We start from the raw sequence: 13228 nt of genomic DNA, 5'->3' as shown, positions 1-13228 counted from the left end.
ACTGTAGGCCTTCTGTTACGCATTTTGACTGTTGCATTTGTGAATTCCACTCTGTATGTAGGCTTGTTATAGCCATTTGCGTTGCACAACCACATCACGCAGAGGCTATATCCATATCAATAAATGAGACAAAACTAAATATTGATTAAGTCTTGGCTATAACCTGTCCTGAGCTAAATAGCCAAGGGGTCCCAAATGGTCAAGACTATCTATAGCCTATTCTTATTGCCAGATTTATTTTCCTATCAGCCACTGCACGTGCTTCTTCAACTATTTTGTTTAACATTTATTTAAAGGCTACATTTAGAGGCCTGTGAGCTAGGATCTCTTTTTAAGGGCAGCCCTATAATAAAAAACAGTTATAAAACACAAATAGAGTTCTAAAATTATTCCGCAAGACACCAGTACCCAAAATGATAGCCTAAATTGCAATGCCTACAAGTTCAAGGCCTATTTTTTTTGGGGGGGGATAGGCCTAAATTAAACTTATAATATTGACGGTGAGAGGCTAAAGAACTTTGGAGAATTTAGAATACACACATGGATAAGACTGTTCTATTCTCTTTGATTTAGTTCCTATTGCAACTCAGACAAATTACTGAACGGAATGAAGAATTAATTAAATGTTCAAATATGTTGGAATGATGAGATCATCCAAATGCACTCTAGCAAACTTCAGACGGGCCTGGAGATGTACTGGCTTAAGCAGGGGGACACGTCTGGCACTACAGGATTTGAGTCCCTGGCGGCGTAGTGTGTTACTGATGGTAGGCTTTGTTACTTTGGTCCCAGCTCTCTGCAGGTCATTCACTAGGTCCCCCCGTGTGGTTCTGGGATTTTTGCTCACCGTTCTTGTGATCATTTTGACCCCACGGGGTGAGATCTTGCGTGGAGCCCCAGATCGAGGGAGATTATCAGTGGTCTTGTATGTCTTCCATTTCCTAATAATTGCTCCCACAGTTGATTTCTTCAAACCAAGCTGCTTACCTATTGCAGATTCAGTCTTCCCAGCCTGGTGCAGGTCTACAATTTTGTTTCTGGTGTCCTTTGACAGCTCTTTGGACTTGGCCATAGTGGAGTTTGGAGTGTGACTGTTTGAGGTTGTGGACAGGTGTCTTTTATACTGATAACAAGTTCAAACAGGTGCCATTAATACAGGTAACGAGTGGAGGACAGAGGAGCCTCTTAAAGAAGAAGTTACAGGTCTGTGAGAGCCAGAAAACTTGCTTGTTTGTAGGTGACCAAATACTTATTTTCCACCATAATTTGCAAATAAATTCATAAAAAATCCTACAATGTTATTTTCTGGATTTTTTTTTCTCAATTTGTCTGTCATAGTTGACGTGTACCTATGATGAAAATTACAGGCCTCTCTCATCTTTTTAAGTGGGAGAACTTGCACAATTGGTGGCTGACTAAAAACTTTTTTCCACCACTGTAAATCATGTCAAATTATTTTAAATTCATATTAACCCCTCCTATAGAATATGCGTTTGGCAAGATTGAGTGATGAGATACACTACCATTCAAAAGTTTGGGGTCACTTAGAAATGTCCTTGTTTTTGAAAGAAAAGCAATTTTTTTGTTTATTAAAATAACATCAAATTAATCTGAAATACAGTGTAGACATTGTTAATGTTGTAAATGACTATTGTAGCTGGAAACGACTGATTTGTTATGGAATACCTATATAGGCGTACAGAGGCCCATTATCAGCAACCATCAGTCCTGTGTTCCAATGGCACGTTGTATTTGCTAATTTGCTAATAAGTTTATCATTTTAAAAGGCTAATTGATCATTAGAAGACCCTTTTGCAATTATGTTAGCACAGCTGGAAAATGTTGTGCTAGTCTTGAGACTGGAGCATCAGCAATTGTGGGTTCGATTACAGACTCAAAATGGCCAGAAACAAATAACTTTTTTCTGAAACTCGTCAGTCTATTCTTGTTCTGAGAAGTGAAGGCTATTCCATGCAAGAAATTGCCAAGAAACTAAAGATCTCGTACAACGCTGTGTACTACTCACTTCACAGCGCAAACTGGCTCTAACCAGAATAGAAAGAAGAGTGGGAGGCCCCGGTGCACAACTGAGCAAGAGGACAAATACATTAGAGTGTCTAGTTTGAGAAGCAGGCGCCTCACAGGTCATCAACTTGCAGCTTCATTAAATAGTACCCGCAAAACACCAGTCTCAATGTCAACAGTGAAGAGGCGACTCCGGGATGCTGACCTTCTAGGCAGTTGCAAAGAAAAAGCCATATCTCAGACTGGCCAATAAAAAGAAAAGATAAAGTAGACTATTTGCTATAGTTTCTTGTGTGTTCAGACAAACACTTGTTCTTTGTAAAAGCCCTAAGGTCGGAAGACCTGCTGCACACAGCCCATACGGCCTTCTGTTTCTCTTAGCCCTGTACAAACTTAAAGGGGAACTCCACCATGTTTTAGCCTCATATTCACTACCTCCAGCACCATACCAGCATCTACGGTGGGGAAAAAAAGTATTTAGTCAGCAACCAATTGTGCAAGTTCTCCCACTTAAAAAGATGAGAGGCCTGTAATTTTCATCATAGGTACACGTCAACTATGACAGACAAATTGAGGAAAACAAATCCAGAAAATCACATTGTAGGATTTTTTATGAATTTATTTGCAAATTATGGTGGAAAATAAGTATTTGGTCACCTACAAACAAGCAAGATTTCTGGCTCTCACAGACCTATAACTTCTTCTTTAAGAGGCTCCTCTGTCCTCCACTCGTTACCTGTATTAATGGCACCTGTTTGAACTTGTTATCAGTATAAAAGACACCTGTCCACAACCTCAAACAGTCACACTCCAAACTCCACTATGGCCAAGACCAAAGAGCTGTCAAAGGACACCAGAAACAAAATTGTAGACCTGCACCAGGCTGGGAAGACTGAATCTGCAATAGGTAAGCAGCTTGGTTTGAAGAAATCAACTGTGGGAGCAATTATTAGGAAATGGAAGACATACAATACCACTGATAATCTCCCTCGATCTGGGGCTCCACGCAAGATCTCACCCCGTGGGGTCAAAATGATCACAAGAACGGTGAGCAAAAATCCCAGAACCACACGGGGGGACCTAGTGAATGACCTGCAGAGAGCTGGGACCAAAGTAACAAAGCCTACCATCAGTAACACACTACGCCGCCAGGGACTCAAATCCTGCAGTGCCAGACATGTCCCCCTGCTTAAGCCAGTACATGTCCAGGCCCGTCTGAAGTTTGCTAGAGTGCATTTGGATGATCCAGAAGAGGATTGGGAGAATGTCATATGGTCAGATGAAACCAAAATAGATATTTTTGGTAAAAACTCAACTCAATCGTGTTTGGAGGACAAAGAATGCTGAGTTGCATCCAAAGAACACCATACCTACTGTGAAGCATGGGGGTGGAAACATCATGCTTTGGGGCTGTTTTTCTGCAAAGGGACCAGGACGACTGATCCGTGTAAAGGAAAGAATGAATGGGGCCATGTATCGTGAGATTTTGAGTTAAAACCTCCTTCCATCAGCAAGGGCATTGAAGATGAAACATGGCTGGGTCTTTCAGCATGACAATGATCCCAAACACACCGCCCGGGCAACGAAGGAGTGGCTTCGTAAGAAGCATTTCAAGGTCCTGGAGTGGCCTAGCCAGTCTCCAGATCTCAACCCCATAGAAAATCTTTGGAGGGAGTGTTGCCCAGCGACAGCCCCAAAACATCACTGCTCTAGAGGAGGTCTGCATGGAGGAATGGGCCAAAATACCAGCAACAGTGTGTGAAAACCTTGTGAAGACTTACAGAAAACGTTTGACCTGTGTCATTGCCAACAAAGGGTATATAACAAAGTATTGAGAAACTTTTGTTATTGACCAAATACTTATTTTCCACCATAATTTGCAAATAAATTCATTAAAAATCCTACAATGTGATTTTCTGGATTTTCTTTTCTAATTTTGTCTGTCATAGTTGACGTGTACCTATGATGAAAAGTACAGGCCTCTCTCATCTTTTTAAGTAGGAGAACTTGCACAATTGGTGGCTGACTAAATACTTTTTTCCCCCACTGTACATATGTGACCAACCGGCTCGATTCAGTCATAAATTGAAATTGTGTTTTTTACATTGGATAAAAGTAAAGACTCAGAGCTAGAAATGTTTTAGAATACACTACAGTTGAGGAACAATGGGAAAGTAATTCTGCTTTGAAAATTGATAAACTTATAACCCCACTTTTGAGAAAAAGACCCTTGAATGTTTTAGTGCACCTTCTGGAGAGCTCTTCTTTGTCTACACCCATCGTTCACACCCTCTTAAGCCTTAGCCCCACCCATCTCTTTACGGACATGTGAGGCCATGTGCTAAACACTGAGTACGGTTGTGTAATAAACAACCAAAGATTTCAAGACTAAAGTCTGGTTTATACTACATCTATCGACATCTCTGTATACAGTTGCCATTCATTATTACAGGGAAATAAATTCACAGAGTGAGAGAAAGAGAAAAGAGATCATTATTTACAAGTTAATGGCAAGATAATTACAGAAAATAGCTTACGGTTGTGAGTGTGACTAAATAAAAGCAGGGCATTTTAGAATGTTGACACTGTCTAATTGGCCTAACGTTTGATCCTAATTTGACTTTGGTACAGGTCATGTTGTTCCTCACATTACTGTCTCTGGTAAACACACACTATATAAAATAAAATCTACGTTTATTTGTCACATGCACAGGATACAGAAGGTGTAAACGGTACAGTGAAATTATTACTTGCATAGTGGAGTATTTTGTTTAGACATGTAGCTAGCTAGCTAGCTAGATAAACAATTAACCATAATCCCAACTCATAACGTTACTACCCTGCATGAATCTACAGGTAGCTAAACGCTAACCAACTAAGTTCAATGTTAACTAGCTAACATTTGGCTATAACTAGCAATGCAAATGGCTCTGAGATACGAATAATATTACTACACATATCATACACGTAACGTTAGCTAGCGAGCCAGCCAGCCAACGTTAGCTAGCTAGCTAACAGTACACTTGAACTTGCAATGAAAACGACTTCCTGACAAAATTAGAAACTTATAATATCTGAAAATGTAGCTAGCTAGACTCTCTTACCCGTATACATGGATGAACACTTCTCCCTCTCTGTCACGTATGCCATGGTTGCCCTTAGTTTGAAGATGTAATCCGGAGACAGGTGTTTTATACAACAGCCTTCTGTGTTCTCTTTTCGACTCCCTCCGCATTTGCAATCAAACGCCTGAATTTTCTCCATCTCCTTAGCTATCATACTCTGCTTCCACCGAGCATTCCAATGATTTCAAAACTCGGTCCTCCAGAAAGTGGAGAGCTATCTTTAAAAAAAATCTGCATTAGAAAGGATTACCTACACATACTGAGCAGCTCATTATAGACAGAAGCGTGCTACATGGCTAGCGCGAAGGTTCCTGTCTTTTTCTGTGGCTAAACCAACTATACTCGTAATTTAACCATTTTATTCGTATTTACAGATGGCATAGAAGTTTGTTATTAAGGCACATGAAAGTTCACATGTTCCAGAAGGCATTTCTGCAAAACAGAAAACGCATTTTTATGTTGTTTTTTTATGTTTACGTTCAAATGCCTCTCCTGTGAAGTAGTGACATGGGACATACACCTAGTTTCCTGAAACGAGTCACGTATGTGGAAAAAAAACTGCCAGTTCTGTCAATAAAAATATAAGAAGAAAAGGTCAATCCAAGTAAAGGAACCCACCTTTCTTCTTCTGTCCGTTCTTCTGAGAGTCCTCGTCTCCATTCTTCTCCTCTCCAGAGTCGTCCGACTTCGCCTTCTGGTTCTCCTTGCTCTCCTCGTTGGTGTCGCGCTTCTCCTTCAACTCTTTCTTCACCACGGGCTTCTTGGGGGCCTGGGGAGTAGGTTAGTTAACACAGGGTACAATAACACAGAAGGTTTACCACCCAGGTTTAGAAGCATCACTTACTGTGCGTCCCAAATGCCACCCTATTCTCTATATGGGCCCTGGTCAAAAGTAATGTGCTAAATAGGGAATATGGTGCCATATGGTACAAACACTAAGACTGCTGATCACTGGTCACACTCACCTACAGTACACACAGGTGAGACTGACCTGGCTACTGGAGCTGCACATAAGCAATCATCATTTGACTTTGGTACAGGTCATGTTGTTCTTCACATTACAGTCTCTGGTAAACACACACTATAAAAAAATATAATCTACGTTTATTTGTCACATGCACAGGATACAGAAGGTGTAAACGGTACAGTGAAATGGTTACTTGCATAGTGGAGTCTTTTCACTTAGTCTCCCATTGACATTAAAGCATGACTAAGTGAAAATCTGACCGAAGTGGAAGTTAAGATTCCCACTGTAGTGCTCTTAAGGTGCAACTCAATTGTGCATGGGAAAGGAAACCAACTAAGCACAGAAATCCCATTCTATTTATTCTTGCTGTCAATCTGGGACACAACCTATCCCGGGGTTAAGACTAGTGACTAGTGAGTGACATGGGCCATATAGATGGCCAGACTATTTCATTAAAGACTGTGTTCCAAATAGCACCCTATCCCCTATATAATGCACTCCCTTTGACCAGGGCTCATACGGTTCATCATTTAAGTCATTGGTGGTATGAAGTGGACAAGCTCCAGGCAGGACGACCACACAGAGAGCTGCCTACAGACAGTTGCAGATCCTGTGTGTGCAATAATCTTTGCTCTTTTAGTCATGCAGTGTGTGATTTGAGACTTAGTCAAATCAAATGCAAGTTTAGTTCACTTGATGATGTTTGAGCTCACTCACTCAGCTAACACTTCCACTCATCTAAATAAGTTCTTTTTTGGGGCACTTTTTCAAAGCATTCAGTTGAAGGGTTAGTTTTGCAAGAATAGGCTAGTTTCCTAGCTTCACACACTTTATCTACACTCACTTCAAAATGTGGTAGGATGTATTTTTTTAAAACTTGTCACAAATGAAGTAATCTACAAAAAACCCTGTCACCTTTTTAGCAAGGACAGCCCTAATGACGCTCTGCACTAGGGTCTTACTTGGACATCCATTCAAATGTGATCGATAACTAAATCGCTATACAAACCCATGCAATCACACTCAAATAGAAGATGAACTGTATACTTTTCTGTATCTGAATTGGAACCAGAATAGCTGTTCACATTAAGCATAAATGAGTAACTACCGGAAAACCAATAGCCTAAATAGGTAGTTAATGGCCATTGAGCCGTGAATACCTAATATAATGCTAATTTCACAACAGTAGCAGGCATTTCCACCATTATACTCCTTCTGGACATCCACAGACAGCTGGTTGCACAGACCCACATTACGACGACTACTTGACTAAACAATTTCATTGTGAGTCTCCATTGATTGGTAGTTCTGTTCAAACCACGAGTAGGCTTAGTCAGGGTCTGTGCAACCGTCTCCCCATTATTATTAATTCCCCAGCAAGCTTTTGATTGGTTAACATCACCCCAGGTTGCAGGCCATACCACTAAACTCCTCCTGAGTAAGTATCCTTAGTTTTCATTCAGGTTATATGGAGCCAGGAGGCCGGAAACTCCCAAGCCCAGGCTGCTCCAGGTCCCTGTGGAGGGTGAACTTACTGGGGATCTCCGTGTGGAGCCCACTTCTCTGACCTGCCTGACGGGCATGGGGCATGACACAGTCCGATTCACAACCTCAATCTGAGCAGATGGGACAGAAGGGAGGCTTTTTTAGGACAAAAGGGCGCCTGGAGGAAAATAACAGTTTTGCCATTTCAACAATGGCACACATGACAATGACAGATTATGATGATGATGACGTGTGTGTGTGTTTAGTGCCTTGTAATGGGAGTGTGTATTGAAAATTGTATGGAATCAGTCATGGTTATGAGATTGTGTTGGTGGCGAAAATGTGCTTATGAAATGTGCTCTAAACTAAAGGGTAAGAAGAATCCTGAATCATTCTATGGGCAGAACTCTATACAATGTGTTATCATTCTACAGGCAGGATTTTAAACACTGTATTCTCATTCTGTGGACAGGAAGGATACTCAGAAGTTTCTAAAGAAGATAGGTGTCTGGGGAGGGTTGTTGTGATACTGGCACCCAAACGCAGATCCTCCAACCATAACACTGGGGACACAGTAAACTACATTCACAAACCTAAACACTACAAAAACAACATTTAACCAACACCTTCACAGCCCTAGTACCTTTCTGGGAAAAACGGCAACTATATTAAGTTCAACATTTTTGATACCAAATTCTCAGTTACAACATTTTAAGAGTAACTGACTGATTTAGCTTTGTTAGAAAGGTTTGGTTGCCGAACAGCTCCCAGAATAGCAGGAGATGTCCGGGGGTGACGATGGGGCGTATTGTGGGGGATCCCTAAAAAGGACATCCCTCTTATAGGGACCCGTCCAGGCCTGGTTATTCCTGGCTGAAACCTACATCTCCTCAGGCCTGTGCTCTCTTGGCAGAACGTACGCAGCAGCCCCCCCTCACCTCGCCCCCTGCTTGTCTAAAAAAAGGTCACTCTGCCAGTGACAATCGGCCAAATCCTGGCGGACAGAAATAGCCTGCGGGGTTATGCTACTGTAAGAGGCCACAAATGAGTCGCATCCTCTGTCCGTGGGACCAACTGACCCATCACCTCGGAAAATGGAGGACGGGATGGATGGATGCATCAGGTGCACTGCTAGATGCAGAGATAGAGTCCAGAACTGAGCTGGGCTTTTGAGTCCCTATACCCATCTCAGGTGTGTATTTAAGTCTGCAGTGCTGATGATCTCTCAGGTAGGGTTATTCCCTCTCAGATGGAGAGAGGGGTATTTTTCTACCTGCAGGGCCGTAGTGAAGTGTTCTCTCAAACAGACTATTTTCTCACATATGTTGGGAATAGGGTGCCATTTGGGACCGAAACTAACGCTCCTGTGTGCACCCTAAAGTAGATCTACAGTGTGCTAACTAAGGCTAAGCAGAATGACCTCAGAGTCGAGTCACTCGTCTGAGCACGCTCTACAATTACACCCCAACACAAAACACCCAGATCAGCATCATAAACAGAGGGGAAAAGAGCGCCAACGTTCATTTACATCTCTTCCTCATCATCATGACTCCAAACCCGCCTGGTCTGCACACCCAGTTATTCTCCTACCAATGAGGTGCTAGAAAAAGTATCCTGTTCTAAGAGGTATCATTAATTGATAGGTCAGGGGGACTGGTTAAGACTGCAGAGGTCCTGTTGTAACTTCTGAATAATCAAAAGCTGTGTGTTCACTACCACTGCAAACAGCACTGTGACCTACTCAACTGGCCACTGGGGGGGTGGTGTGTGTGTGTGTGTCAGCAGTACTACCTCCGAGCGCCGACTTACCTGAGTTTCTTTAGTTGCGATCTCCCCTGGGGTTGGCCACTTCATAGCATCACCAAAATCTCCAACCTAAAAAGAACATCCAGGGAATTTAACAGACTCTTCAGCGTGTGTGTCACAAATGGCACACCTATTCCCTACATAGTGCACTACTTTTGACCATGGCCCATAGGGCTTTGGTCAAAGGTAATGCAGTATATACGAAATAGGGTGCCATTTGGAACGCAAACATTTCTTTATGCTCATCACATCAAACAATGTTGTCTTGGCTGTGTGCTTAGGGTCGTTGTGCTGTTGGAAGGTGAACCTTTGCCCCAGTCTGAGGTCCTGAGTGCTCTGGAGCAGGTTTTCATCAAGGATCTCTCTGTACTTTGCTCCGTTCATCTTTCCCTCGATCCTGACTAGTCTCCCAGTCCCTGCCGCTGAAAAACATCCCCACAGCATGATGCTGCCACCACCATGCTTCATCGTAGGGATGGTGCCAGGTTTCCTCCAGACGTGATGCTTGGCATTCAGGCCAAAGAGTTTAATCTTGTTTTCATCAGACCAGAGAATCTTGTTTCTCATGGTCTGAGAGTCCTTTAGGTGCCTTTTGGCAAACTCCAAGCGGGCTGTCAAGTGCCTTTTACTGAGGAGTGGCTTCCGTCTGGCCACTCTACCATAAAGGCCTGATTGGTGGAGAGCTGCAGACATGGTTGTCCTTCTGGAAGATTCTCCCATCTCCACAGAGGAACTGTGGAGCTCTGACAGATGACCATCGGGTTCTTGGTCACCTCCCTGACCAAGGCCCTTCTCCCCAAATTGCTCAGTTTGGTCGGGCAGCCAGCTCTAGGAAGAGTCTTGGTGGTTCCAAACTATTTCCATTTAAGAATGATGGAGGCCAGTGTGTTCTTGGGGACCTTCAATGCTGGTACCCTTCCCCAGATCCGTGCCTCGACACAATCCTGTCTCGGAGCTCTACGGACAATTCCTTCAACCTCATGGCTTGATTTTTACTCTGACATGTACTGTCAACTGTGGGACCTTAAATAGACAGGTGTGTGCCTTTCCAAATCATGTCCAATCAATTGAATTTACCACAGGTGGACTCCAATGAAGTTGTAAAAACATCTCAAGGATGATCAATGGAAACAGGATGCACCTGAGCTCAATTTCGAGTCTCATAGCAAAGGGTCTAAATACTTATGTAAATAAGGTATCTGTTTATTATGTTTAATAAATTAGCAAAAATTTCTAACAACCTGTTTTCGCTTTGTCATGGGGTATTGTGTGTAGATTGATGAGGATTTTTTTTTTTAAATGTACTTGAATAAGGCTGTAACGTAACAAAATGTGGAAAAAGTCTAGGGGTCTGAATACTTTCCGAATGCACTGTATAATGGCGAAATGTGTTTGGAGGTACCTTTCTAGCTAATAGGCTGTTAGAGTTCACATATTCACTTGATGATAAGACAAGACGTGCCCAATTTTTTGCTAACATATGATAGATGTCCCTTGGTCGCCGGTTTGCCTGAGAGGGGTTCTTTGGCCAAGAAAAGGTTGAAGACACCTGCTGTAGAGGGGGGTTCGCAAACTTTTCCACTCGGGGGCCCCCCTTCCAGCACTGGGGAACATCTCCCCCCCCCCCCATGTCTATTTCTATGGGCACAAGCACTGTACATGACACGATCTGTTCACACCCCTCTTGTTGGTGGAGAGAATTTCGCAGGTTTAAAGATTATTTCCTGCAATTCTACACATTTTGTAATGGTGCAGAGAAAATGTTGCAGTTTTAAAGCTAATTTTCTTGCAATTCTATACATTTAGCCATGTCTAATGTGATATTTGAGAGACAAAAAAAATTACAACAATATCTATGGGCTAAAGAAACTAAATAAAAAAATGTTAGCCTACATGGGCTAGTTGATCTGGACATTTCTGACAAGTTATAAACAGCTCTCTAAGGTATGCAATGACTAAAATGACAAGAGGAACTGATGATGCATTACCCAATTTTGAAATTGCACCTTGTGCATTCTATTATTACAACTTTCAATAGAAAGTTTCAAGCCGGAGTGAGTTCCTTTAAAAAAAAAAAACACCCCACAGTTTGGGAACCACTGCTTTAGTGTTTATACACCTTATCTGACATAGACTCCCCAGGTACTACCATTTGCATACCAGGAAGCATAGACTGTTTCTAAGCCTCAGGTGTACACACACACGCACGCACACACAGTCAAACACACACACAGGCACACACAATTGTTTGGCCAGTAGTAGGAGGACGTTACCTTTTCTCCTCTCCGAGGCCGGGGGTTTGGGGCCTTCACCACCTTGGCTGGGCCTGTTGTGGGTGGCGGCTCTGTGGAAACAAGAAATACGGTGGACATCAACACAGGCTGCTACAGCTGGGAGTCTGCCTGCTACAGCCATCAACAAAAAAGGCAACAAGGAAATAAGTTGTTCTACTGTATACCATTAATACCACATTAGTCATCTTTAGAACTCAATGAGTCCTGGAATGAACTTATGATCTATTTCTTTCAAAAAACATACCAAACAACTACACAGTCATGGAGCCATGTAATCACATTTGTCTCCTTTCAATTCCACTAGCAGAACAAACAATTAATATGTTATTGGGTCAGTGAGAGGGCTGTCCGATGCTCATGGCATTGACAGAAGGAAGTGAGGACATCAACACAGACTGTGTCCCAAATGGCACCCTATTCCCTATATAGTGCACCACAAAACGCAACATTAACGAGACGATTGTTGCGTCGATCTGATTTTTCATTCAGGAGCACATTAAGGAGCTAGTAAACTTCAGTCCTCCAAAGTTCTTCATTAGGGCTTTGGTCAAATGTAGTGCACTTTATAAGCAATATGGTGCCATTTGGGAAGCATGCACAGTCAATTCATGATATAGGCTTAAGCAATGGCATGGGACTGTCTGAAGTATATGTGCTCTGTGAAACTGCAGAAGTTCTGAGCCAGTAAAAAGAAAGCACTGTGCTAAGTTGAATTGGGACTGGTGGTGAACTGACTGCACTTGACCGTTCACTAGGGGTGTAATTCGTACCGAACCGTTAGGTACAGGGACCTCAGTTCGGTCTGGACTGTGAACCCGAATTAATACATAGAAAAATAAGATTGACACAATAAAAACACCAGGCCTTTAGGCTATGCCTACACTGCATTGTAGGCCTATGCCTTTTGAGTAAATCTGAGCTGAAAAAACATATCAGGCTATTACATTAAAACAACTAGAGCAGTAAAAACACCTTCCTAATATTGAGTTGCACATAGTATATAAGTGTCTAAATAATGTACTTTTATTGATCAGAGTGTATTACGTCACACCATCTGACAATCAATGTCAGTCCATGTCCACGGACAGTCCACAGAGCCCATGCAGAATACAATGCCCATGACATTACCGCTGTCTACTAATTTCCAAGATGGCGGATGTGAAATTCACAACAGTCAACTTTACCAAAGTTTTACTTTAAAGTTTTTTTTCCCCACAAACTTTTCTAGTCATCATAAACTATTTCAGCTCCCCTTTCACTTTGAAAATAAACTGGATTAGGCATCGCAGTGCTTTTTATACTAACACTTCTCATTTAGAAAACACAATCTGAAAGGCAGTTTATCCTTGCATGTGCTTGGCTTATGCTGGATGACATTGCCTCTCTCGAAATTCCTCTTACACCCACCCAAGGTCAAATGTCCAACATCAGCCAATGACATCTTAACAATGACAGTTTGTTTCCCCCTGTGTATTTTCCTATCAACTGGTAGCAAGGCATCCATTTGCTTTCATGTAATAGGATTA

General features: G+C 42.3%; 1 protein-coding gene across 6 annotated transcripts in view; it reads right to left on the bottom strand.

The window, feature by feature from the left end:
* The window catches only part of LOC121574108 (la-related protein 1), a 150119-nt gene that overhangs the window by 64282 nt on the left and 72609 nt on the right, over positions 1–13228 (bottom strand). For 5 of the 6 annotated variants that reach the window (XM_045222681.1, XM_045222680.1, XM_045222678.1 and 2 more), the window contains 4 exons: positions 11682–11752; positions 9412–9477; positions 7653–7733; positions 5769–5919 (listed from right to left, as the gene is read on the bottom strand). In XM_045222681.1, coding sequence (XP_045078616.1) covers positions 5769–5919; positions 7653–7733; positions 9412–9456 — 277 coding nt within the window. In that variant the 5' untranslated portion in view covers positions 9457–9477; positions 11682–11752. The remainder of the gene's footprint in view (positions 1–5768; positions 5920–7652; positions 7734–9411; positions 9478–11681; positions 11753–13228) is intronic. The other variant, XM_045222679.1, reaches the window with a different exon arrangement.

The sequence above is a fragment of the Coregonus clupeaformis genome, chromosome 9 (genome assembly GCF_020615455.1).
Source record: "Coregonus clupeaformis isolate EN_2021a chromosome 9, ASM2061545v1, whole genome shotgun sequence".
Lineage (NCBI taxonomy): Eukaryota > Metazoa > Chordata > Actinopteri > Salmoniformes > Salmonidae > Coregonus > Coregonus clupeaformis.
The sequence above is the reverse complement of the archived record's forward strand: the minus strand, read 5'-3'. Positions and strand labels throughout refer to the sequence as shown.